Below are 27,970 nucleotides of genomic sequence, written 5' to 3' on the forward strand. Positions count from 1 at the left end.
CGAAGTAAATATTCCTGAATTCCAATCAAGAACAACTGCCAAGATGGGATACATAGAAGTAGATATCCTTGGTGTAACAAAGCAGCTTAAATCACTTGATAAAGACAAGGCCTCCGGTCCAGATTGTATACCAGTCAGGTTCCTTTCAGAGTATGTTAATACAATAGCTCCATATTTAGCAATTATATACAACCACTCGCTCACAGAAAGATACGTACCTAAAGACTGGAAAATTGCTCAAGTCACACCAATACCCAAGAAGGGAAGTAGGAGTAGTCCGCTGAATTACAGGCCTATATCACTAATGTCGATTTGCAGTAGGGATTTGGAGCATATGAAGTACAGCGAAGAAAACGATTTATTGACACCTAGCATGGATTCAGAAAATATCGTTCTAGTGAAACACAACTAGTTCTTTATACTCATAAAGTAATAAGTGCTATCGACAGGGGATGTAAAATTGATTCCATATTTTTATACTTCCAGAAGGCTTTGGACACCTTTCCTCACAAGCGTCTTCTAACCAAACTGCATGCCTACAGATTATCGCCTCAGTTGTGCCACTGGATTCGTGATTTCATGTCAGAAAGGTCACAGTTCATAGTAATAGACGCAAAGTCATCGAGTAAAACAGAAGTAATATCCGGCATTCCCCAAGGAAGTGTTATAGGCCCTCTATTGTTCCTGATGTATATTAACGACATAGGAGACAACCTAAGTAGCCATCTTAGATTGTTTGCAGATGATGCTGTCATTTATCGTCTTGTAAAGTCATCAGATGATCAAAACGACTTGCAAAATTATTTAGATAAGATAACTGTATGGGGTGAAAAGTAGCAATTGACCCTGAATAAAGAAAAATGTGAAGTTATTCACATGAATACTAAAAGAAATCAGCTAAATTTCGATTACGTGATAAGTCACACAAATCTGAAGGCTGTAAATTCAGCTAAATACTTAGGGATGAAAATTACAAATAACCTAAACTGGAACAATCACATAGATAATATTGTGGGTAGAGCAAACCAAAGACTGCGATTCATTGCAGAACACTTAGAAGGTGCAACAGGTCTACTAAAGAGACTGCATACACCACACTTGTCCGCCCTGTTCTGGAGTATTGCTGTGTGGAGTGGGATCCGCATCAGGTGGGATTGACAGATGACATCGAAAAAGTACAAAGAACGGCAGCTCGCTTTGTATTATCTCGAAATAGGGAAGATAGTGTCACAGACATGATACATGAATTTGAGTGGCAATCATTAAAACAAATGCGTTTTTCGTTGCGACGGGATCTTCTCATGAAATTTCAATCACCAGTTTTCTCCTCCGATTGCGAAAACATTCTGTTGGCACCCACCTATAGGGAGTAATGATCATCACGATAAAATAAGAGAAATCAGGGCTACCACAGAAAAATTTAAGAGCTCGTTTCTCCCACGTGCCAATCGAGAGTGGAACAGTAAAGAGACAGCTTGAAGGTGGTTCATTGAACTCTCTGCCAGGCACTACATTGCGAATAGCAGAGAAATCGCGTGAATATAAATGTATATGGATGGAATGAATTGGCTGAAAGATATGCGTCCTTTGAATAATAACAAACTTTCATCAATGCAGATGTTCTGATGCGGATTAAATTCACAATGGAAAGCTGTAAGAACTTTATCGGCAATACTGCTAATTTTCAATAATCTTTCTCCTCCAGTATTGGCAGAGTTTTCACTGAAATCTAACATTCTCATAAGTAACAAAAAGTGGTCTCTTGACATCAGTTCACTAAAAACTGGAGTATTTAGAAGAATATCTTTGGTCTAGTATTCGCAAATTTTTGTTTTTTCACGCAAGGAATCAGAAGGCAAACAGCTATCAAATAATGTATTTCTTCAAATCCAGTATCTTTCCCCTTTGATATTCAAGAACGCACTGATTCGGGATTATTCTCCTTGGTGAATAAATAAAACCGATTCGTTTGGTCAACTATATATTTCATCAGTTCTTCTGTAAAGAATAACATGAAAACTGACGGAATACTTGGCTCATTCCCTATTTGACACACATGTCCCAATAGAATGTAATGTAATGTGTGATTAACTGGCTGAAAATCATTTTCTTTCCAGTCAAATTTATTGCTAAAACGTGATTACTTCGTAGGTGCTTCACTATCACTTTCTGAGCCTTCAGGTTCAGAGCAACTAAGATCTCCTGTTGAAACATGAGACTTCACAGACATCGCTGCTGATGTGGACGACTTGTGACTACAGCTTCCCGATTCTCTGTAAGAGCTATCACTTTTGTCAAAATCAAATAGTTCATCCTCACTGTTGCTCCTCGTAAGTCTCCATGATTTGTTCCTCAGTGCACCCACAACATCTTGCCATTTTCTTTGCAAAATACAGGACGTGAAGAACGCTGAAGTAAATTCCAATGAACAGTGAAATCTGGTACGAACCCTAGGCTCACAACAGACATAGAATCGGACGACAAGCTAGCGGCCAAGAACTACGATAGGCTACTGAGACCCGGGGCGGGAAGTATGCTTTACGAGTTATCTCGTCATCAGCACTCAGGTAGTGGTGTGTCTATCCTCGTAATCAGTGCCCAGGGGCCAGCAAACGGGTGAAAATTAACTCGAAACAGTGCTCAGGGGAAAACCGGCTACCTCGACTATACTCGTCATTAGCACGTGGGAACGGCAGGCAGTATGACGAGTAAACTTGTCAACAGCAGTCAAAGGTTTAATAGACCGGCAATACCGCACACAGAATCATTGGCGTTATTGAAGCCAGCACTTCAGTATAGCCATATGGCGGCGAGCGTGAATGACGTGTAAAAATCTGTTTATTTACTGATGAAACAATCATACGAAATGGGGATAAACTGATATTACTACGTTACCTTTAGAGTTTTTACAAAATGGCTATTACATGCGTTGTGTTTGGTTGTAATTTCGCATAGAAGAGATGGAAGATACAGGGAAAGGAACATGTCACAATGCAAGAATAACTAGAAACATCTTACATATTTTTGCTATATGTAATCCTAAATAATTACATGACAGTTTGTCTTATCTGAAATACTGGCAATGATTAAACAGCTTATGTACATTTTTGGGGGTTACATAAATCTAGTATTAAGAACCATAGCTTAATGACATGCTTTTAATCAGTTTTGATCAACTTTGGATTGTCTTTGGATAGTATACTCCTTATGAGAGTGCTCCTGTAAGTACAATGTGCTATTTGTCATTGAGAAAAAGTGTCTTTATTCACTGGGTATTCTTACAGAAACTACCATCAGCTTTAAACACGTGCAACTTGAAGTTCTCAAACACGATTCTATAATTTATGATTCAGCTAATACACAAATATTTGCTCAAGTGTAGAACTTTGTTAGACCACCTCGTAAAGCCTACAATACCATTAGGTTTCAGAAAATCTTGATAGTACAATATACAACCTTGCTGACACAGCGTTCTAACCTCACCAAATATCAGGCTTCAGTAAAAGATGCATCTTTGCCAGTCTAGTATGTATGTCTGTGGATGGAGCCAGTAGACGGAGCCCTCAGCCATAGATACTAGATATGGAGCTCAGAACATGTTCTAAAATTCTATACTAAATGGCTGTCAATGATACTGGATGTGGTTTTGTAGACAGGGGCGCCTGCAAGCTTTCATCTCAGTAGGAGCAAAATATTTTCCCCATACATGAGATTTAGATATTTTGAGGACATTATCATGTGCTCCTCGTTTTCTCCTATTTGTTTGTTCAGTGCCATTTTAGTATCTGGTCAGTGTTATACAGATAAACAAGCTAACAGTATAATTATAGTAAAACCTGCTTATACATTAACAGATCTGATATTTTCGCGCAATTTAAGTTACTCTCTGTTTGTACCCTCATACAACTTGTTTTCTCAGTTAAATGTTTTTCTGACATTAAAAATTTCGTATGGATAACATTTCCACATTTTATACTTTTGAATCACTACCACAAGTTTCACCATTGATTTCCAAATCAATTTATGTGGAAACTACTTAATGTTGCCACTCACACACAACCTTTAGTATAATTCGATATTCTAGATCCTAACATTCTACTGTTCATCTTGTTTCTGCACAAACTTTCATTGACTGTGTCAGTACACATGTATCATGATATTTGTTTTTATTTCAAACATTCTGGATTGCTGCGAAGAACTTGTACTATGCTGTCAACTTTAAACTTAGTTTGTGCTTTATAGAACCTTTTGGCCACAGTATCATCGTTCAAGACCAATCACTTCTTAATCTCTTTATATATGTAGAGGAGAAAAATACTTTCTTGAGAACTTTCAGATGTTTCAAACGTATATTTTCGAGAATTTTCAGAAGATGTAAGTGTTATGTGTCAACTGTTTGGATAGTAAATCGGCATTTGTGATTTACAGCTACTGTATTTAACTAACATATCGTATGTCATTAGTATTCCTTTTAAACAGGAGAGTATATTGTCTGCATTTAACATAAATTAGCTAACAAACCTGGGATTCCCAGGGTATAAATTTTGCCGATTAATACAAAATGTGATTGTGTTTGCTATGATGTATGGAAATAATATCATTTCCATGTATTCTTGGAAACACCTATGAAATTATGAAACCGTTACACCAAGAAATATACATACTGTACAAATGTATGAGTACAGTACTCAAATTAAAAAACATGATCCCAGACAGTTTCTGTACATTGGGAGCATGTATTTGGCAGTTCTACAACTCGATGTTGTAAATGTCTGTGTAGCAACCCTGATCCATAGCTCTACAGATGGCTATCATTTCTGCCTATAGCAATTTGTGCTTCACAGATGAATGGCCTGCCACACGAAGGTTGATTAAAAAACAAGATAACGAAGGGTTTTGTTACCACAGTTAAAGCTTAATCAGAATTAAGTTTCCTCTGTGCTGCAATGACGTTAATCGCTGGTTAGTAAAACACTATCAGCTAACTGGGAATTTGATCCAGCTTAAGTCTTTGTGTTACAAAGGAAAGCGCCCATTATACATGCAAAGTTAATGATAAGCGCTGCCTGTGGTACATGCGCTTTTCAGTTTGCTTTTCAGTTTTAAATGGGTATTGTTACTGCGCTTTTGTGACCAAGAACAGGAGGCCTAATTTCTCAATATTTGAAACTGATATGTTTTTAGAGCTGATGGGCTGTGATGTGAAAATTTTAGAGTGCAGCATTGACTACCATCACAGTGAAGAAACGTACTTCATCGCATAGATTTCAAGATCAAGATTCGTCTTGTAATGGCTTTTGAATTGAAGAGGAGATATTTTTCAAAGCTGCTCATCAACACTGAAAAGAATATTTACCAACAAGATACAGACATGAGGCAATTCATAAAAATAAGAGATAGGGATACATATTCTGCCCCAAGCTTCACAATAATGAAAACTTCCAGTGTGTAACTTCTGTTTACTTTCTGGCATAGGTGACTTTTATGTTAAGGGTAGTATTCCAGACATTGGCCTTTACAATAAAAATTACTTATAATAACAACATCGACCACTGCATATAATACTTGTATTAACTCAAGAAAAAAGACCCAGTATCTTTTATAAAACAAAAGGTGGAGAAAGTTTTTGGAAAGAGATGGTCGCAAACCTGCTACCTTTCTCATCCTACCTCACAACACCATCAATTACTCTACGACTTCGGCAGCCAGTTACATCTACATGTTAGTACCCACTGTGTACAGACCGAATCTACAAATGTCATTATTTGACATTTAATTATGACAAACGGTATCATAACTACACTGAGCTGACAAAAGTCATGGGATAGTGATACGTGCATGTACACATGGCGGTAGTATCGTGTACACTAGGTACAATAGGGCAGTTCATTAGCAGAGCTGTCATTTGTACTCAGATGGTTCATATGAAAAGGTTTTCGACTTTATTATGGGTGCATGGTGAGGGTTAACAACTTTGAATGTGGAATGGTAGCTGGAGCTAGTTGCATGGGATATTACATTTCGTAAATAGTCAGGGAATTCAATATTCTGTCATCCACAGTGTCAAGAGTGTGCCATGAATACAAAATTTCAGGCATGACCTCTTACCATTGACAACACATTGGTTGATGGCCTTCACTTAATGAACGAGAGCAGCAGCGTTTGTGTAGAGTTGTGAGTGCTAAAGATAACTAACACAGCATGAAATAACTGCAGAAATCAACGTTGGCTGATGGTAGGGTTCAAGTGCAGTGCAGACCTCAAGAATCCATGAACCCAGGATGTAAAACAAGGCACTTTGCAACCTGGTGGAGGCTCCAGAATGTCATGGGCTGTGTTTACATGGAAAGTATTGGGTCTCTGGTCCAGCTGAACCAATCATTTACCATCTGCAGCCATTCATGAACTTCCTGTTCCCAAACAATGATGAAATTTTTATAGATGATAATGTGCTATGTCACTGGGCCGCAGTTGTTTGCGATTGGTTTGAAGGACATCCTGGGCAATTCGAGAGAATGATTTGGTTATGGTACATAATCGAGAAACCAGTTCGAGTGCAAAATCCAGTTGGGAACACTTTCGCGATTATGGATGGCTACAGAGGCAGCATGTCTCAATATTTCTGCGGGACTTGTTGAGCCCATGCGATGTTGAGCTGCAGCACTATGCTGGGCAAAAGGAGGTCAGACACAATATTAAGAGGTATCCCTTGACTTTTCTCACCATAAATGGGTCATTGGTATATGCTCTTAATGTCATTTGAAGTCTGTCTGTGGGGGAGACAAGGTTATTTCCATAAGTAGGAAATTCCAACATCTCGTTGATTTGACCTAATAACCACCACAGTGTTTCTTCTGAACGACGAAATCTCTCTTCAAGTGTCCTTCTGACCTAAAGTAGGTCACCTATGACGTCATAGACCTGGTACTGTGTGCCCTGGTCGCTATGTTGGATCGCAATCTTGGATTCTGATGTCATACTAAGGCTGCCCCATATCTCAGATACTTCCTCTCGGATTCTAACGCCGTTGAGCTGCGCTCGTATGCCCTGGTCGCCGTATTCGATCGCCAGCTTGGATTTTCGAATTTCCTGCCTATTTATACTTAGGATAATAGCCCTACTTACAAAGGAGAAGGAGAAACCCCCTTCAAAAATTTGAATTTTTCGCCAAATTTTGACTTTCCTGTCATTTTAGACAGGGTAATTGACATTTGTCAGGCGGTGGAATGGGGTGAGGATTTGGGGAAATCCCATGAATCATCAAGGACGCCATCGATGATGTCATCAGTGATACATTTTGTGCTCATTCTCTCGTTATATACGAGGTGTGATCGAAAAGTAAGGGGAATATTTTAATTTTGCAGTCTTTATACATCCAATTTTCAATTTTTTTTATCTTCTTGGTACACATGTTCCTGATATATTTTCAGCTGTTTTGATTATTTAGTTTATTGTTGACTGTCGTAAAGATTAGATAAATTCAACATTTTCGTAACAAATGGTGTTGCTACACATTTCGTGCCCGAAACATTAGAAAAAATGCTTGGCATATGCCAAAGAATACACCACCGTCATAAGTCTCTCTGATAGCGATTCGACGATTTTTCAGGACCATCGTCTATAGTTCTTCCACATTGTCGTCCGCAACTGGTGTGCTAGTAAATCTAGTGCGATCATCGTCTTCAACGTCTCCTTGGTCCTCTTTGAAACTTGTATACCACTCGTAAACGACTTTCTTACTTGTAGTAGGTTTGCCAAAAGCCACAGTCAGGACTTCGAATGCGTGCTGCGCTTTATTCCATTTTTCAAGCAAAACTTAATGGAGATTCTTTGATTCATCTTTTCCGAAAGTTCACACTACTACCGACTTACAATTTACAAGATTTGTAAATTAAGACTGAAAGACAATTAATTCACTTCAGAATTTATAAAAACCGAATTTGATGATATTGTGGTTGATTCGATTAGTAATAATAATGATATTTATTATATGTTTTTATATATATGCACACTGGATATATGGATATGATGTCGAAACCAAGGCTCTGTCGTCTCAATGGAAACCTCCTGAAGAGCCAAGACCGAGAAAAATTCGAAAAGGTCATCACATGTGGTCTTCTCACTGTTTTCTTCGTTTGCAATGGGAAAGTGCTTCATGAGTTGCTGCCTTACGATCGTACGATCAATAAGGAATGTGCACCTGCAGGTTATACGCCGTTTGTACGAAAAAAACCGCAGAAAACGACCAGAATTGTGGCAAAACTACTCATGGAAACTTCATGACGATAGTGCTCCCACTCACATCTCAGTGCTTGTTCGTGAGTTTTTGGAAATAAACAGAGCCGTTATGTTGCCTCAGCCACTGTATTCGCCAGACAAGGTCCCTGCAACTTCTTTCTCTCCGATGGCTAAAGAGAATAAAGAAAGGACGTCGCTTTACCAGCATCAATGAGATAAAACAGAATCGCTGAAGGAGCTGAACACTATAGCGAAAAGTGACTTCTAGAAATGCTACCAAGATTGGATGAAGCGCTGGCACAAGCGTATTATATCTGAGGGTGATTATTCTGAAGGGACAAACTTGACGCCCGCATCTCGTGGTCGTGCGGTAGCGTTCTCGCTGCCCACGCCCGGGTTCCCGGGTTCGATTCCCGGCGGGGTCAGGGATTTTCTCTGCCTCGTGATGGTTGGGTGTTGTGTGCTGTCCTTAGGTTAGTTAGGTTTAATTAGTTCTAAGTTCTAGGGGACTGATGACCATAGATGTTAAGTCCCATAGTGCTCAGAGCCATTTGACAAACTTGACGTTGATGAATAAAGAAAAACAAAAATTTCCATTACTTTTTGATCACACCGCATATCTACTCCCACGATGTTCGAATAAAGCATTAGTAGTGTACTGTTTGATAGTCACATTGATTAAATAATTAGGTGTAACGTTGCAGAGCGATACGAAATGGAATAAACACATAAGTACAGTAGTAGCAAAGGTGAATGATCGTCTTCGGTTTATTGGGAGAATTTTACGAAAGTTTGAGTCATTTGTAAAGGAGATTGTGTATAGAACACTAGTGCCACCCATTCTCGAGTACCGAGCGAGGTGGCGCAGTGGCTAGCACATTGGATTCGCATTTGGGAGGACGATGGTTCAATCCCGCATCTGACCATCCTGATTTAGGCTTTCCGTGATTTCGCTCTAGTAGTATAATATATAATATGGCAGTGGCAGTGGCAGCTAACAATGACTGTTTCATTGTACACACTTCCTGCACATCCTCTCATTATCGTGTCTCATAATAAAGTGCAGTCACATTCCAATTTTCTTACTTTACTTTGCTTGCCATGGAGCACTGTGATGCCAAAGAGTAAACGTTTTGCTCATGCAGGCGAAACACACCAGCTCGTGATATATATTCACTTTAAACCAAAAACGCTTTCTTCAGCCAGCACAGCCAAGGGGTATTACATTGCTAAGTAAGGGTCAGACAAGACCAATGCCCTAATTTGGACCTAGAGTCAGGAGCTAACTAGACAGTCACATTCCTAATTAGCAAGTCTACTTATGAGGCTGTACATTGGGGGCACTCAATCTGACACTTGCATTAGATTCCTTGCACATTGGCTATACAACCTGCATATGACTGCTTGGAGCACTTGTGATGCTGGTTGAAGAGCAACTGTGCCACCAGCGCATGGGATGAACGTCCAGAATACTGACTGAGCAAGTGACTGAGTACTACAAAATGAAGTTTCTTGGACTCACAGTATGACTTCAAATTCTACATGATTTCATACACTCTTACACTGTAGGACAATAGCTAGGCAGCCTTATCAGCTGGATCAATTATACGTCTTACCTGACAGGTGAGCACACGGCCTGCCACCAGCATGGCATGAGAATGGAACAATTCTGCATTCTGTTTAAGCAGTTCATGTATATGTTCTGGTTACAGCTTTTGTAGCTGCTCCTGGAGATGCAACTACTCCTCCCAGCATTGCAGTAATTCCAGGTCATTGGTGGCCACAATTAACACTATGGGAAAAAGAAAAGTGTAGCACACTTAAGAATGTCCTATGATGCTACATTTGTATCTGCACAGGGTGTGATAATGCCACGGTACTGTCACTATCAGCACAGACGTAACTGTGCTAGCCAATGATGGCTCAACTATAAAGCTCGGGATCTGAACCCTGGAATAGGGAACAAAAGTGCACATCATCTGTGGGGGAGCAGAGAGTCTGAACAGTGGGTAACAGATGAACAGAGAGATAAACACTACACATGATCAGTATTAGTGACTGAACAATTACACATGCAGAACAGAGCCTGGCCTGAGACAAAGGCCAGGTCCAAGTACCTGAAATCAGCATGAGAACTGACAGGCATGGTCTATAGTCATTGATAGACAAATACCTGGGCAGTAGTTATACCCATACAATCCTTCATGCATGTTGTCCATGACAGCATGTGGCACTACTCTGCTACGAGACCCATGCCAGGCATCTGTCTCCATATCGATGCCTGTTGGTGGGGATACTAAGCAGTTAATACAATATCTGTGAGTCACAAATGTAATCAGTCAACTTATGCAAATTCCTGCACCTAACAATTAGTGGAATGAAAGCATAGGGTCAGGTGTAATTCTGCATGCTTTTGTGGCTGTTGTCACTGTAGTTAAAATCTTCTGGGTTATTAGGCCACATCATATTTCTCCTAAAATGTTTGACGTTTCGACCCCTATGCTGGGATCTTCCTTAGGATCTTGTGGTGTCCACTACTGCTATGTCACAGCCTAATAACCCAGAAGATTTTAACTACTACATAGGGTTAGATGGTAAAACAATGGCAGACTTTAGTTCATTGGTAGAAATAGCAAAATGCAAGCCATCTACAAAGGCTATTGCTTACAAAACACCTACCTATTGTAGAGTATTGCTCAAGTGTGTAGGACCTGTATGAGATAGGACTAGCTGGCAATATTGAACATATACAAAGAAAGACAGCACAGATTCACCATGCCTTCAGGTGGAAGATACAGGCTCAGCAAGTAGAACACAATGAGGAGGATGGTGTACCTTCCATACTCTGACAAAGTATCGAGTAAATTTGGCTGAATCCTGACTTGATGTAACATAAAATGCATTATCCTTCTACTCCCAAAAATGCATGCCCTGTCAGGGACACTGAAAGATGACTTGGGCCTTCACAAACTGGGTGTTTATCCCATTCCATGTAATTGTGGTAAGGCACACATTGGGCAGACTGTAAGAACAATTTAAGAAAGATGTTAGGTAGACAGAAGACACAATGAACTTAATCACCAACAAAATCTGCAGTTTCAGAACATTACATAATTCAGTGTATTATGAAGAAACAGAAGTGTTGACAGACCTTGTCACTTTGGGACTGTGTTCTGAAGGAGGCTATTGAAATTCGAGTGGCTGGCAGGCTGGTCAACAGAGACAGTGGCTACACCCTAAGCAAAACTTGGGAACCAGGTCTCAGCCAACAAAAACCACACTGTTGACTAAGAGCCAGTTCCATGCCAAATAGCCATTACAGAAGCACTGAGAGACCAGAGTTCACACCCAGCCTTCGGACATCCCATCCCCCCACCACTCCATCTGATGTGTTGTGAGACGGGGTAGTGAGGGAAGTGGTGGGGAGATAACACAGTATCATGGAGGCAGAAGATGACAGCTAGGTACACTGTTGAAATATCATGTTATGAAGCTGACTGCACACAGATGGATATCTGAGAACAGTGCAAACTGGACAACAGTACATCATAGAATGAAATAATAGAAGTCATTGTTCCACTAAAAAGTGGTTTTTTACCTGTCTTCCTTCATTGCGTGGTATAACAGTCAGCTCAAAAACATGATAAGGAGAATCACTCACAAAGGAATGAAACCTGCACTCTAAAATGGAGTGTCTTGTTTTACACTTTACCATTACTTTATGACAGAGAAGATGGTATTCTTCACATGAGAATTTGAATCTTTTTTAAATTGAGTTTGTGTCTCTTGCATTCACACTTAAAAAAACACAATGTCTAATAAATGCATGATGACTGGGTTTGGGAACTGTTGGAACCTCAGGGCAGCAACATAAAGAAACAGCATGACTCCCATATACTGTGCACACTATCAGAGCTATAGTTTGCAGATCTGTGTTCACTGTCATAGAAATTTTGTTAATGGTGATTGCACACTATAATTTTATGTTGTGTAAATTACGATCTTATTTGTAATAGTTTGTTGCTATTTTTACTTTTAAATCAGTTGCATGACACATGGACTTCTCAAATTTGTAGAATAATGATTTTCAAATGTATTTCTTTGAATTCAGTGTTTTGGTTTTGGAAGTTGTACTAAGGTGGTATACAAAGTACTAATGTATGCAAATTATTATTATTATATCTCATTGGATGTCCACATCAAAACTGGTATCAGTAACCATGACTGTTGTGGCAACAATGATTACCAAAGTACAAAGGATGACTAAAACAACCAGAAAGATATATATGTAGTGTCATATCTCCATGAGGAACTTGAAACTTTCAGCACATGTCAGGAGAAATAGTTGGGCACACAGTGGATAGATATTTACCCAGTAGAGCCATTCATAGTGGGAAGGAACCTCCACGGTATACAGTCACTGTAAAGAAAATTCTAGAGAAGCAGAGATTACTGCTTTATAGGTGTAAAACAAAGTGTAGGGTTGTAGATAGAGAGATGCTGAATAAGATGTGTTGAGCTGTCAAGAGAGTACTGTGTGATGGCTTCAGTGACTATCAGCAGAATATTGTCGAATGACATTTCATAAAATCCAAAGAAATTTTGGTCATATGTAAAGACTGTTAGTGGCCCCAAAAAATTAGTGTCCGGTCTCTAGCGAATGAGGCAGGTACTGAAACTGAGGGTAGGAAAGCAGAAGCTGAAATGCTTAACTACATTTTCAAATGTTCTCTTACAAAGGAAAACCTAGGAGAATCATTGTACCACTGAAAAGATGAATGGAATAAGTATTAGTGTCAGTGGCATTGAGAAACAACTGAAGTCATTAAAATTGAACAAAACTGCAGGCCCTGATGGGATCCCTGTCGGATTCTATACTGAATTTCTGGCTGAGTTAGCTCTTCTTGTAACTACAATCTATCACAGATCCCTCCTTCTCCTTGGAGAAGGGCACAGATGACACCCATCTACAAGAAGGGTAGTAGAAATCATCCACAAAACTAGCATATTAAATCCTTGACAATGGTTTGTCATAGAGTCTTAGAACATATCATGAGCTCAGACATAATGAAGTATCTTGAACAGAATGTCCTCCTCAGTTCAAACCAGCATGGATTTCAAAAAATCAGTCATGTGAAACCCAACTCACACTTTTCTCGCATGATATACTGAAAGCTTTGGATCAAGGCAATCAGGTAGACACAGTGTTTCTTGATTTCCAAAAAGCACTTGACTCTGTACCACACCTATCCTTATTGTCAAAAGTGCAATCTATGGGGTATCAAGTGAAATTTGTGACTGGATTGAGAACTTTTAGGTAGGAAGGAGACAGCATGTTATCTTGGATTGAGAGTCATCATCAGATGTAAAAATAACTTCAGATGTGCCACAGGCAGTGGCGGATACGTATGTGGGGCACACGGGGCACGCGCCCCTCCCCATTGCGGGGCCATCTGCATTGCCACCCACACTGCCCCTGCCAGTCAGCCCGCACGCAACTCATTCATTTCTTTTAACAGTTAACTTGATTGAATGAGTTATTGAGTAGTTATACTTTCCTATGTATCATGCGCATCCATGTCAGCATATTTTATGCTTCTGTGTGGCACATAGATAGCTAACACACACCTACGAGAAAGTTGTGGCCATTCTAGTGATCTCAATATGTTATTCTGTCTGGCATTTGTTTGAGAAAAGTTGGGAATATTCTACTGTTTTCTTGTACAGGGAACCTTCAATATGTAGCATTATAAATATGGACTATTCACTGAATAGGAAGCTAGTTTACATTCAAAAGCAGAAATATTAAGACGGAAGAATGAATAAGGAGAAAGTGTCTGTTTGTCCTAGATCTGACTATCCTACTTTGCATACACTGTACAAAATATTTGCTTGTCTAGCTGTGTCTATTGGTACAGTAGAAAGAAGTTTTTCAACATTGCAGCGTACAAAGACATGGCTGAGGTTGACAATGAAGGAGGATCAACTTAATGGCTTAGCTCTGTTGAACACTCACCCTGACATTGATTGTCCTATTGATGATGTTATTAACCAACTTGCCAGGAATAATAGGTGCATAGAATTCATCATTTAAGATAGAGAACCACAATTGTAACTTTTTTTTATATCTTAAGATGGGATTGTTTTGTATATGTGTATAATCAGTTTAAATAAAACTTCCTTAAACTTTGCATGTGACTTGATTATTTTTTATCACAGTAAAAGTAAAAGTAGCTCAAAATATCTTTAGTGTCCCCTCCTTGAGGTTTTTCTGTATCTGCCACTGGCCATGGGGAAGTGTGTTGGGACCCTTGCTGTTCATTTTGTATATTAATGATCTTGCAGATAATATTAATAGTAAAATCAGGCTTTTTGCAGTGGTGCAGTAATCTGTAAGAGAAGCTGCATGAATGTTCAGTCAGATCATGATAAGATTTCAACATGGTGGAGAGATTGCAACTTGCTCTAAATGTTAAGGAATGTAAAATTTTGCACTTCACAAAATAAAACATTGTAGTAGCCTATGATGATAATATCAATGAGTCACTGTTGGAATTGGCCAGCTCATACAAATACCTGGGCATAACACTTTATAGGGATATGATCGCAAAGGTTCAGTCATGGGTTAAGCAGATGGTAGTTTATTGGTAGAATACTGGGTAAGTTCAATCAGTCTACAAAAGAGATTGCTTACAAATCACTTGTGTGATTGGCTCTAGAATATTGCTCCAGTGTGTGGGAGTCATACCAGAGAGGACTAACAGGGGATACTGAACATATACAGAGAAGGGCAGCACAAATGGTCACAGGTTTGTTTAATTCATGAGAGAGTGTCAGTGTTACAGTGATAACGAAGCAACCAAACTGGCAGACTCTTGAAGCCAGATGTAAACTATCCCGAGAAAATCTATTAACAATGTTTCAAGAACTGACATTAAATGGTTACTCTAGGGATATACTACAACCCCCTATGTATTGCTCACATAGGGATCATTAGGATAAGATTGGAATAATTGTTGCACACACAGAAGCATTCAAACAACCACTCTTCCTGCACTCCATATGTGAATGTACAATGGAATGTACCTGCTGTCATGCATGTCACGGTGATTTGCAGAGTATAGAATAGATGTAGATTAAAACATTTCATACATTTTATTGTTATTATTATTAAAATCATGGGAATCTGTGATGTTTGCTGTATGTGAGTTATCAGCACAGTAGGTTATCATCTTGTACAGTTTCCAGCTGCTGGCCAGGTCTGTTTGGAACATAGGCTTCTCCGATGTGTTCTATCTTCCCTTCATCTCTTTATCTTCAACTAGAGCCTGTCTTCTCCTCCCTTTTTCATGCAGTTCCTTACTCCTTTCAGCCACCTGTCTCGTTGCCTTTTCTTGGTCTTCTTTCTTTCCTTTAGCTCATATATCTCTCTAGATAGCACTCCTCTTCTCCTCCACTCACTTAACTTCTCCATATCATCTAAGCTTTGACTTCTCTGTCCCGTCCTGTAATGGTTCTCCCTCCACTAATTTCCTGATCCTCTCATTCCTTATCCTGTCCATCTTTATCACTTCAACACTATTTCTCAAGAATTCCATACCATTAGCTTGTATTTTGCTTCTCTATCTTACTTTCATTACTCAAGCCCTCAAGGCATATGCCAGAATTGAAGTGTAGTATGCCTGATATATAATGTTTTTGCAGTTTTAGTGACATTCTTATTCCATATCAGGCTGATAATATACTCCTGGGATGCATCTGGTTGTTTCCCCAGCAAATCAGTAGTAGATAATCCCTCTGCTTTCAAGAATGAAAGAAGCCTCAGAAAGATTTAATAAATACTAAGCATTATTGACAAATGTCACTTAACTGTATTGATAAAAATATTGCACACAACAAATTAAATGTATCATTCTAATAAGTAAATAAAAACTTGTATAAAATTTCTAAAAAATTCAAATAAAACAAAATCTTTGTCTGATTGTTTATGGCAGCTACCATAAATTAGTTATAGTATGACGTACAAAAAAGATAAGATGTTATTTGCTTGTCATAATTTATTAGTAGTGCAAAATTACTAATCAGGAATGAAAGAAGAAGGGCTGTAACTACAAGTTGAAAACATATTGCTTTCCAGCAATTGTGCTTTTAGTACCATTTCTATTGATTATGCATTACAATCAAGAGAAACACCTTGGGCAATGCAGCTGATGACCACTGACAGAGCACGTTTTTCTTTACTTGAGGGTTCGCCTTAGATGAAGACAGTAAAGCTTACTTTGGGCAAAACAATAAAATACTCATGTAATATTATTAATTAGCTGCAGGAGGCTTGGTCTTGTACTCTCTTTTATTTATGAACCAGTTTGTACCAACTGAAAATTGTGAGCAGCACAAGTATTGGCAAGTAAAATATATGTCACAAAAAGTGCAGACAACGGTTTCTATTATGTGGGGATCAAATTTTATAAAAACTTCCAACAAATTTAAAAAGTTTGAGTGGAAGCTGCTTTGAAATTGCATTCAAGCAGTTCTTATTGACAAATGATGTTTTTATAGTATTAAAGAATTCCTTTCAGAGGAATATGATACTTTCATTTGTACAGATAGTACTTGTATCTATCAGTAATCAAGCTATATAATTTTTATCTTTATTGTTTGTAAGTTATGAGAGGAAGTGTAAAATACATACACAATCAAAAACAAATTCTTGTATTTGTCCACAGAGAGACAATAAATGAATGTTCCACGTACCTTTATTGCTTGCTTCCTCCAGCATTGTATCTTGTACCAGTCAGTCAGCAGAAATTAGAAGCCTTTGATCACATAACATATTTGCTCCAGCACCCACTCACTGACCTGTAAAAGCCTACAATACCAAGCAAGATCTTCACTGTTCGACATGAGCAAGCTGTATAGGCACCAGTTGTGTGAAGCAAGTGTACTGTTGCCACATAAACCATCTTATTGAACCCTCTTATTGTTAGACATCTGTTCAGTATCATCTTTTCTTTATGAAGCTACTTGGACAAAATGACACGGTGAAAACGGTGTGCATTTACTGCCATGGGTGGAGGGAAAGGCTTTTTCTCACAAACAGAAGATGAGAACACAAGGGGTAACATAACTCTTGCATCTTGCCTGGTTAATTCTTAAACTATTTTTCTTACCCCTTTATTTTTTCCCCTATCTCTATGCCTATGGTCTTGGCAGGGGCCTACCTCACACCTACAAGGTACACCTGTGGTGCAGACACAATCATATCTAATACTGATGATATGTTGGTGATGGTATCTGTGTATTACACATGGAAACTTGAAGTAAGTGCAAACTATATCCTCCTACTCACACTGTAATGGTACAGGAGTAACTATTTAACAATAGATGGAAATAAAAATACATTTGTGTTGTCTAAAGACATAATTTCCCTAAACCAGAATCCAGTACATAAGCTATAAAACAATCAAAATACTCAGAGTCCTGTTTGTAGGTATTTAGGAGTTTTTGTTGACAATAGAAGATATTTTTGACACACATAGAAACAGTTTGCCCAAAACACTTAAAATCAAGCACAAAATTGCTTTCATCAGCACTGCAGTCTACAACTTACACCTGGAGGTTGTGAGATTCTACTGCTACACAGTGCTGATTTCCATTATGGAATCTGCAGCAATAGCTTGGATGTACCACTCTGTATAGTACAGTGTAGAACCATCTTAAGCTGCATGTGGTGAGAAATTCTTCCCAGGTCAATAAGAGATCAAATGTAATGAGATATCTCAAACAAAATGATGATCTACCAACTGGCATGAATTCCAAAAATATGGGTCATGTGAAACCCAACTTTGGCCACATGACATCCTGAAAGCCATGGATCAAGGTGATTAAATAGATGCAGTATTTCTGAAATGCATTTGACTTAGTAGTATAGCTACAATTATTATTGAAAGTACAGTTGTGGGGTAACAAGCAAAATTTGTGACTTTATTGAGGATTTCTTGGATGGGACAATGCAGTGTGTTATCTTTAATGGAGAAACACTGACAGATGTAGAATTAATTTCAGGTGTGTCCCAGGGAATGTGTTAGAACCCTTGCTGCCCTTGTTGTATATTAGTGAATTGCAGACAATGTTAACAGATAAAAAAATCTACCCATCAAGTGGCAGCAGTAGAACACAGCAGTAGAACACATATACAAGGTTTTAAGGTTGCTAGCTTTCAGAGCCATGGCTCCTTCATTTGACAGAAACATTGAAGGGGAAGGTGTGGTGTCACCGCCAGACACCACACTTGCTAGGTGGTAGCTTTAAATCGGCCGCGGTCCATTAGTACATGTCGGACCCGCGTGTCGCCACTGAGTGATCGCAGACCGAGCGCCACCACATGGCAGGTCTTGAGAGACGTACTAGCACTCGCCCCAGTTGTACGACGACGTTGCTAGCGACTACACTGATGAAGCCTTTCTCTCATTTGCCGAGAAACAGTTAGAATAACCTTCAGCTAAGTCCATGGCCACGACCTAGCAAGGCGCCATTTGTAACATTGCATGTATCTAAAGAGTCTCACTTGTATCGCCACAATCTCCAGATGGCTCATCAAGAACGATGTATACAAAGGATGGATGAAAGTTAAGTATTTTAGAAGCTACGTACTTTTCTTTATAGCATTCATTACGTATCCTGTTTCAGACCTCACTCCATCCTTCGTGAGTTAGCGCGTGCATCTTGGCCGCCTCTTTCAATTAGTGTGCGTAGTGTTGGCAAGTCTGCCGACACTACATTTTTGGCGACGCGGATCAATCAGGATCTTGTTCTTTCTAATTGCTTACATTTCCTTGTGTCATGGCTTCGCCAGATGTACTGTCCAAATTTTATCGCTTGCAGAATCAGCAGACACAGGCGTTATTGGATGCCCTTGGACAGCTTGTCCAGGGTCAGCGTGCAATGCACACCGATGCGGCCGCCGCCGCTTCATCACTACCGCAGCCACAACATGCTGTTGCACCCCAGTTTCGTCCGTTTCAAGCGGACGAGGAAACATGGACGGAGTGGTCACGACAGTTTGGCTTCCATCTCACCTCCTACAGAATTCAAGGTAATGAGCGGCAGCCGTTTTTGCTTTCGTGTGTAGGTGTGTCCACCTACCGTGTGATAGTGAAATTGTTTCCCCGACGCGACGTAGCAACTCTGTCCTACGAAGAAATTTTGTCGGCATTAGATGCCTATTTCAAGGAAACAGTCAATGTCGTTGCAAAAAGGTATACGTTCTTTCGTACAGAACGTGGCGGCCGGTAAAACTCATCGGGAGTGGGTTGCAACATTGCAAGGACTTACTAGGGATTGTGCTTTTGAGTGTGAATGTGGACTCCCTTATTCAGATACCATGGTACGTGATGCAATAGCACAGAACATTTCTGATGTTCGTATACGGGAACAGATTTTGAAACTAGTCAATCCCTCCCTTCAACAAGTGATAGACATATTGGATAGGCAAGACACACTTGACTTTGCTCAGGAATCATTTGAAACTTCGCCAGCCGTGTGTCACATTAACCGGCCCGCCGGGCGTGCTGCCCTGACCGCTAAACAGCCCTCGCGCACGTCCGCGCAGCTGCGGCCTAGCTCTCAAACACGTGTGCCGCGTAGGCAAGCAAATGCAGTGAAATCATGCCCGCGGTGTGCAACTAGACATTCGCGTGACAATTGCTCGCCACGCCAAGCTATTTGCTTTTACTGTCATAAGAAAAGACATGTTCAAAGTGTTTGCCAGAAAAAGCTCAGATCGGACAATCACAACCATTCCAGGCCCTTTGCTTCGCGCCGGAATCGAACCACGAATACTCTGGCTCATGAACCTTCGCCCATGGACATTCATGTAGTTAATTCCACCCCGTCCAGTGCCACATTCTCTAACAGTGACTGTGTTCGTCCCACAAACAGTGTGCGTCGACGTCGCCGGAAATCCCGTCAAGTCGCAAGTGCTTCTGTTCCTGTCTCAGTTCAAATTGCACGTGCAAGTCACTCTTGTCGTCAGCAGGACAATAAACTTTTTGTAGACTTGGACTTTGAAGGCAAAGTGATCCCATTCCAGCTTGATACCGGAGCTGCGGTTTCATTGATCAATCACGACACGTACAAACAACTGGGCAAACCGCCATTGCGTGCCGCAAATGTTCAGCTCACTAGTTATTCAGGACAGCAGATCCCTGTGTTAGGACAGTGCACTCTTCTTGCAACATACAAGGGACAAACAAAACTTGTGTCATTTTACGTCCTTCATTCTTCTTCTGCAGTGAACTTGTTTGGTTTAGATTTATTTCAGTTGTTTAACATGTCTATAGTAAATCAGGTCCTATCAGTGAACGAGACTGTGCCTTCAGACAGTGTTTCGCGTCTGTGTGACGAATTTGCAGACATTTTTGCGCCGGGCCTTGGTTGCGCTACGAACTATGAAGCACATTTGGAACTGAAAGTCGACGCGCAACCGAAATTTTTCAGAGCGCGCAATGTTCCCCATGCATTGCGTGATGAGGTCGCCAGAACATTACACGATTTAGAATCACAAGGTGTAATTGAACGTGTGCAGGCTTCTCTCTGGGCCTCACACTTAGTAATTTTGCCAAAACCTTCCGGAAAACTGAGACTTTGTGTGGACTTCAAGGCAACTGTGAATCCACAACTTGTGACTGCAACTTTTCCTTTGCCCCACCCGGAAGAGATTTTTGATAAACTGTGCCCGGGTAAATACTTTTCGAAGTTGGACCTAGCAGATGCGTACTTGCAAATACCTGTGGACGAAGAATCCCAGCGCGTCTTGGTGGTTAACACGCATCTTGGTTTGTACCGATTCAAAAGACTGCCATTCGAGTGTGCATCCGCCCCTGCATTGTTTCAGCAATATTTACAAACTGTTTGTGCGTCGGTCCCTACTGCTGCGAACTATCTGGACGATATTGTGATCTCCGGAAGGACAGCAGCCGAACATTTAGAAAATCTACGAACATTATTTCAGGTATTGCGACAAAATGGTCTTCGCTTGCGGAAGGACAAATGTGTGTTTTTTGCTCGTGACTTACCATATTTGAGACATGTCATCAATGCCCAAGGCATACACCCCAGTCCAGAGCACCTCCATGCCATACAAGACTTGCCTTCGCCGCAGCATTTGAAGCAGCTACAGTGTGTGCTGGGTAAAATGAATTACTATCATCGCTTTCTGCGCAATGCCTCTTCCATTTCAGCTCCGCTTCATCGCTTACGCCGCAAAGGTGTTCCATTCGTCTGGTCAACGGAATGCGAACGCGCCTTTCGCCAGTTGAAATCAGCGTTGCTTTCTAATACTTGCCTTACGCCATTCGATCCCCAGAAACCCCTTTTGTTGATGGTGGATGCATCGGAATTCGGGATCGGTGCTGTGCTTGCGCACAAGGATGGCTCGCATGATCGCCCTATCGCCTTTGCATCAAAATTGCTCTCATCTGCGCAAAGAAATTATTCACAGATAGAGAAAGAAGCTTTGGCTCTCGTATTTGGTGTTACTAAGTTCCATGATTTCTTGTATGGTCGTCACTTTACCATAATCACAGACCACAAACCTTTGACATCGCTTTTTCATCCGCACGAGCCTGTACCTCCACATACAGCGCAGAAATTCATTCACTGGTCAATTTTCCTCTCGCAGTACCGCTACGATATCTTGTATCGGTCCACTGCTCAGCACGGAAACGCTGATGCATTGTCCCGTTTGCCTTTTGCTGAGGATAAAGCATTCGATTCTTCCAAACTTGCTTGCATGTTCATTGATGCGGAAACTGATGCTGTGGTCGAATCGTTTCCGATTGATTTTCGTCGTGTAGCTACAGCCACAGCTGCTGACCCTGTCCTTGCTACCATTCTGCGTTTTGTTGCTACGCAATGGCCCTTGTCCAAGTCGCGGATCGAGGATCCGTTGGTTCGCCGATTTTTTGCTCACAAGGAGAGACTTTTTGTACGACATGGTGTTTTGCTGTTGCGTTCTGATAATGATCAGTCCAGAGTCGTGGTCCCACGTTCGTTACAGTCCTCTGTTTTACGGCTTCTCCACCAAGGACATTGGGGTATAGTGCGAACGAAACAACTTGCTCGTCAGCACTGTACTTGGTTCGGAATCAATGCTGCGATTACGCATATGTGCTCTTCTTGCCTGGCGTGTGCCGAACAACAATCCGCGCCGCCGCGGAAATTCTTTGCTTGGCCGAAAGCCACTTCCCCTTGGCAACGCTTGCATATCGATTTTGCTGGTCCATTCTGGAATGCTCGATGGTTGGTTGTGGTCGATTCTTTCAGTAATTTTCCTTTTGTTGTCCGGATGTCTTCCACGACGTCATCTGCCACCAAGCGTTATCCGCTATCTTTTGTATTGAAGGTCTTCCACAGACTATTGTTTCCGACAATGGCCCACAATTCATGTCCGCAGAATTTCAGTCATTCTGCAAGGCCAATGGTATTCAACATCTGACGTCCGCGCCGTTTTCGCCTCAGTCGAACGGTGCCGCTGAACAATTGGTCCGGACTTTCAAGTCACAGATGTTGAAGTTGAAAGAGTCGCATTCTCGGGAGGACGCGTTATTGCTTTTTTTGTCTTCGTATCGCTCTCAGCCCCGAGATGGTCGCTCGCCGGCTGAGTTGCTCCACGGTCATCCTCATCGAACCTTGATGTCTTTGCTGCATCCGCCGCATCAGGTTCCTGTGCAACGGCAGACTCCTGTTTTTGCTCCAGGCAACGTTGTATTTTATCACAACTATCGAGGTTCATGGCGTTGGCTCGCAGGGCGCATTCTTCGCTGCCTCGGCCGCGCGATGTATTTGATTTTGGGGGCCTCTGGTGAGGTGCGTCGGCATCTCAATCAGCTGCGCCTCTGTCGTCGCACGGGTTCTGCCGCTCCCCATCTGCTTTCAGCGACGGTGCCGTCCCGTCAGCGCCTTGAGGACCCATCTACTGGCTCGCCTCATCCCCAGGTGTTACCGACGCTGCCTTCCATTTTGCCTCATGGCGACGCGCCGCCGCCGCCTGTTCTCCCGCCGGCGCCGCCCGCAGGGGACGCGTCGCTGCCACCGCCTGGCGCCTCCCTGGGTCACGCGCCGCCGATCGCTTCCCGTGACCAGCTGTCCTCCGCCATGGAACTCTTGCCCGCTCCGGACCAGATGTCGTCTTCACCCGTCGGGTGCCCCGACCACATGGAGGTCGACCCTTCGGCCCCTCCTGTATCTCGAAGGGCGCATACACCGCATGTTGACGTGCACCCTGGACTAGGTTTTCAGGCATTTCCTAGCTCCCCTCGGACCGAATGGCCGGGTGCAGGTGGCACAGCCTAGCCTGTTGTTAGGCTCCCCACCTCATCGCATACGTCAACATCGGGTCCTCCCCACGGCGGGCGGAAGCCTTATACCACGACCGTTCACCGATTTGCGGGGGAGGAATGTGGTGTCACCGCCAGACACCACACTTGCTAGGTGGTAGCTTTAAATCGGCTGCGGTCCATTAGTACATGTCGGACCCGCGTGTCGCCACTGAGTGATCCCAGACCGAGCGCCACCACACGGCAGGTCTCGAGAGACGTACTAGCACTCGCCCCAATTGTACGACGATGTTGCTAGTGACTACACTCACGAAGCCTTTCTCTCATTTGCCGAGAGACAGTTAGAATAGCCTTCAGCTAAGTCCATGGCTACGACCTAGCAAGGCGCCATTTGTAACATTGCATGTATCTAAAGAGTCTCACTTGTATCACCACAATCTCCAGATGGCTCATCAAGAACGATGTATACAAAGGATGGATTAAAGTTAAGTATTTTAGAAGCTACGTACTTTTCTTTATAGCATTCATTACGTATCCTGTTTCAGACCTCACTCCATCCTTCGTGAGTTAGCGCGTGCATCTTGGCCGCCTCTTTCAATTAGTGTGCATAGTGTTGGCAAGTCTGCCGACACTACAGAAGGAAGAGGGGTGAAGGAAAGGACTGATGAGGTGTATGAAAATGGGTAGAGTTTGGAAAAGTTGCCCAGAACTGCTGGTCAAGAGAGACTTACTGGACAGGATGAGAAGATTTCTCATACCATCCAGTAAGTCTCCCCTGACCTTGGGTTCTGGGAAACTTTACCCCTTTTCTCAAAATTCACCAGTCCATTTCCTTCACCCCTCTTCCTTCTGCTTCAGCCAGAAGAAGGAGCCACTGCCCGTGAAAGCTTGCAAGTCTTAATACTTCTTATATTGTGTTCCATTGGTGCCACTTGGAGAGTAGACTTTTTATCTGTCCAATTATGTTCTATTTTCAAAAACTGATCATTTTTTTAATTGTAACTTTAGATATTTTGCATGTGATGCAGTTATATACAACAAAGTACTTTGATAAGATTTTAGAGTGGTGCAAAGCTTGATAACTTGCTTTAAATGTTCAGAAATGTAAAAGTGTGCACTTCACAAAATGAAAAAAAAAAAAAAAAAAAAAATATATAGTATCCTATGACTACAGTGTTAACAAATCATAATTTGAATTGTTCCTGGCTGTAACTATTTGTAGGGATGTGAAATGAGACAACCAAAGATGCTTAGTTGTAGGTAAAGCAGGTGGCAAATTTCTGTTCACTGATAGAATACTAGGGAAATGCAGTCAGTCTATGAAGGAGATTCCTTACAAATCACTTGTGTGCCTTGTGCTAGAATTTTGCTCAAGTGTGTGGGACTTACACCAAAAAGGATTAACTGTTGTGTCTAACTTCTTGGACACTGAGGTGGCTAGTAATAAGACATTTAATTAAAATACTGAGTAAGTAATATTTTATTAATCACTACAAACTTATCTTTGTTGCCAGACTCAGCTGTAGCTATGAAACTGCACTTGTGGACTTCTGGTTCAGAACACACTAAGTGAGCCATGATTACTGAGTGGTATTTCTTCTAGCACTAAGTATGTGAATTGCACAGCAATGAGCCTTAAGAACTGGTTCAACGAGAAATATCACAGGCCATGCACCTCAAAATGGTTTACAGAGTATGGATGTAGATCTAGGTGTACTACACCAGTACAGACTCTCCACACCATTCTTAAAATATATGTCACTGACATCACAGAAGGATATCAAATCGTAAGATATTGGCTATAGCAAGGTAAGATAAAGTATGAGAGATAATTATTAGCAAGTTATGGCTTCAAAACTGGAGTCTTTATGAGTTGTAGTAGGATTTGGACAGTGGAAATACCAGGAGCTATATTCACAGTCTCCTTCCAGATATGAGAAAGAGACTACAAATGAATCACATCTACCATAGCAGATATATGGTTCATTTTCTAACAATACATAGGCTGTATCTCATCTGCAAGGAGCAGAAAGTAGATCATTAGCCATGTCTGAATATCAGGCTCTCTTGAGCATCTGGTTTCCAGATACATTCTCCAAGTGGAATCTAGAACACACGACTCTCTTCAGGGTGAGACACAGTTTTTAGAAAGCTATTTCAAATTTAAAAAAAAGAAAAAAACAAACTGTGGAACTGATGAGGGTGGTGAAAAATGTTTTTTGGGCAGTTTATGTAATTCCAAATATTTATTGAACATTCAGTATTTTCTATACAATTGGCCTCATCAAAAAATACAGTGGAGTCAAGAATCAGTTTAATAGTATAGTAAATAACATGCATAGACACAGAAAATAAAATACTTACACAACAATTCAAGGAACTTTTGTATCAGTTATGAAAAATAAATCTTACAATGATTAATTTCTAAGAATACTTTCTGTGGCTTGAATTCATTGCACCTTATGTGTACTCTCTTGTGTTTATTTGATGGTACTGAATGAACTGTGAGTGGCAACTTGTTAAAAATTTTTATTCTTACTTGTTTGTGGTTATAATGGATGAGGAATTCTTGAAGCAGAAAAATGAACCAGGTAGCTGTTCCTAGTATCATGTACAGTTACATCATATTTCATGGCAAATTTTTCCATATTTTCTGTTTTGGTGCCACTGCCTTTTAACTTGGCATCTGCGACATGTGGCCAAGGAAATGGAAAGTGGTCATTGCAATCTGATGCAAGAAGCTATAGGAAGCCAAGCTTATGTAATGGAAAGTTCAGTTCTGGCACAAGAGCAGGGCTAATTACCACACATCAAGCCTCAAAGCAGCTGCCAGGGCTGGAATATTGGTGACACAGCAAAGTGCAGGGGTCACACTGCCACAGTGATGATCTGGGTTACCTCATGTCCAGATGTGGCTTTGTATTGCTACTTTGGCATGTGTGAGAAAGAATGGTGTACTATAATAATAGGAATGAAACGAGCAACCATAAGTATCGTGTGTTCTAGCTATGCAGCACCTGTCACTATCTGCAGTCAGCTCTGAGATATACTCCACACCAGTGATCAACCTCAGGGTCACCCAACTTACTGCTATTAGATGCCATCTGCAGTAACTGCAGTACCACAGGCTACACCTAACCCTGATTCTGCTGGGAACTGAGTTGGTGCCTTCCAGCTAGGCACCACTGCTGGCTGCCTTCTACCAACTTCAGGGTGCTTATCCGGGGGTCTGAGGTTTACATCTAGGTCTTACTCCCTGCTGAGCCACCACCTGCCCTGTGCACACACACTTTGCTGCTACAGGCTTGCATTGGCGGGTCACTGTTGCTGCATCTTATGCTGGGATCCTTGGATCGACTTAGCATAGATGAGTGCTTCTTGCACTGAAATGTGCATCTGCATCAACAGTGGTACCAACTTACTATGAAGTGCACTGTCACCACTTGCTGGCCTCCTGCCTGGGACTGATAAGCCATTACATTCACCATGGTGCTGACATCATAGCTTCATCACCATTACCATCTGCCTGGTATGGCATGGCAACTCTGTGCACTGGCCACATGCCTACATGCACATCACTGACAAGGATCAGCCTGCATCCCTACACACTGCCTGTAGCAAGAAAGCATTTTGACTGATATACTGAAAGCAGTGAATAAATAATTTTTTCATAATGTAGGGCCACAGTCATAATATATTTCTTTAAAGTCAGTACCGCATTTAGACTGTTGTTTATTTACAGTGTTACATTTACACTTACACAATCATGATTTCGGCTTCAAAGAGCCATTATCAAAAGTTTTCAAGTGTTATAAATTGCCTAAGGTGGCATACTGTCATATTAGAATACACTATTAGACCCATTGTCTAAGAGTCGATATTTCTGGCAGAGCCTACTGCTTTGTTTCATTACTGAGTACACGATCTTGAATTACTGTTTTTCACTGCTTCTATGACTTTGAGACGGTTGTCTACCTGGCTCTAGAACCTGCTGCCCTGCCAACCTTCCTGCCTTGTCATCATGACCTGCAACAAGACAAACAGACATTGTAGCCATCCTGACCCCTTTGCACTGTATACATTAAAGAATCAAATATATATGAACTAGGTGCTACCACTACGGTGAGACGTTTGAAGAGTTTCTCGCAGGATTGTCTGGTTGCTAATTCTAATATACTTTTAATTGGATTCTGCTGCCATCTGGAAATAAACTTCAGTGCTGGGTAATTTACCCTTATTACTGCTGTGCACTGTAGATAAGAATGATAAAAGCAATTGAGTGGTGCAGCAGTTCCTTGATAGACATTCATGATGATTTTTCTTTGTGTTAGTGAAGATCTCTTCAGTTCCCTTTCTGTCTGTCCATGTAACCTTTATAGCTCTTTTCCAGGTCC

At 41.2% G+C, this 27,970-nt stretch overlaps 1 protein-coding gene across 1 annotated transcript in view; it reads left to right on the forward strand.

Moving 5' to 3' along the window:
* The window catches only part of LOC126199452 (katanin p60 ATPase-containing subunit A-like 2), a 156,461-nt gene that overhangs the window by 10,351 nt on the left and 118,140 nt on the right, over positions 1–27,970 (forward strand). Inside the window, exon 2 of the mRNA XM_049936372.1 lies at positions 19,123–19,333. Within this exon, the coding sequence (XP_049792329.1) occupies positions 19,148–19,333 (186 nt within the window). The 5' untranslated portion in view covers positions 19,123–19,147. The remainder of the gene's footprint in view (positions 1–19,122; positions 19,334–27,970) is intronic.

Source organism: Schistocerca nitens, chromosome 8 (genome assembly GCF_023898315.1).
Source record: "Schistocerca nitens isolate TAMUIC-IGC-003100 chromosome 8, iqSchNite1.1, whole genome shotgun sequence".
NCBI classification, from domain to species: domain Eukaryota; kingdom Metazoa; phylum Arthropoda; class Insecta; order Orthoptera; family Acrididae; genus Schistocerca; species Schistocerca nitens.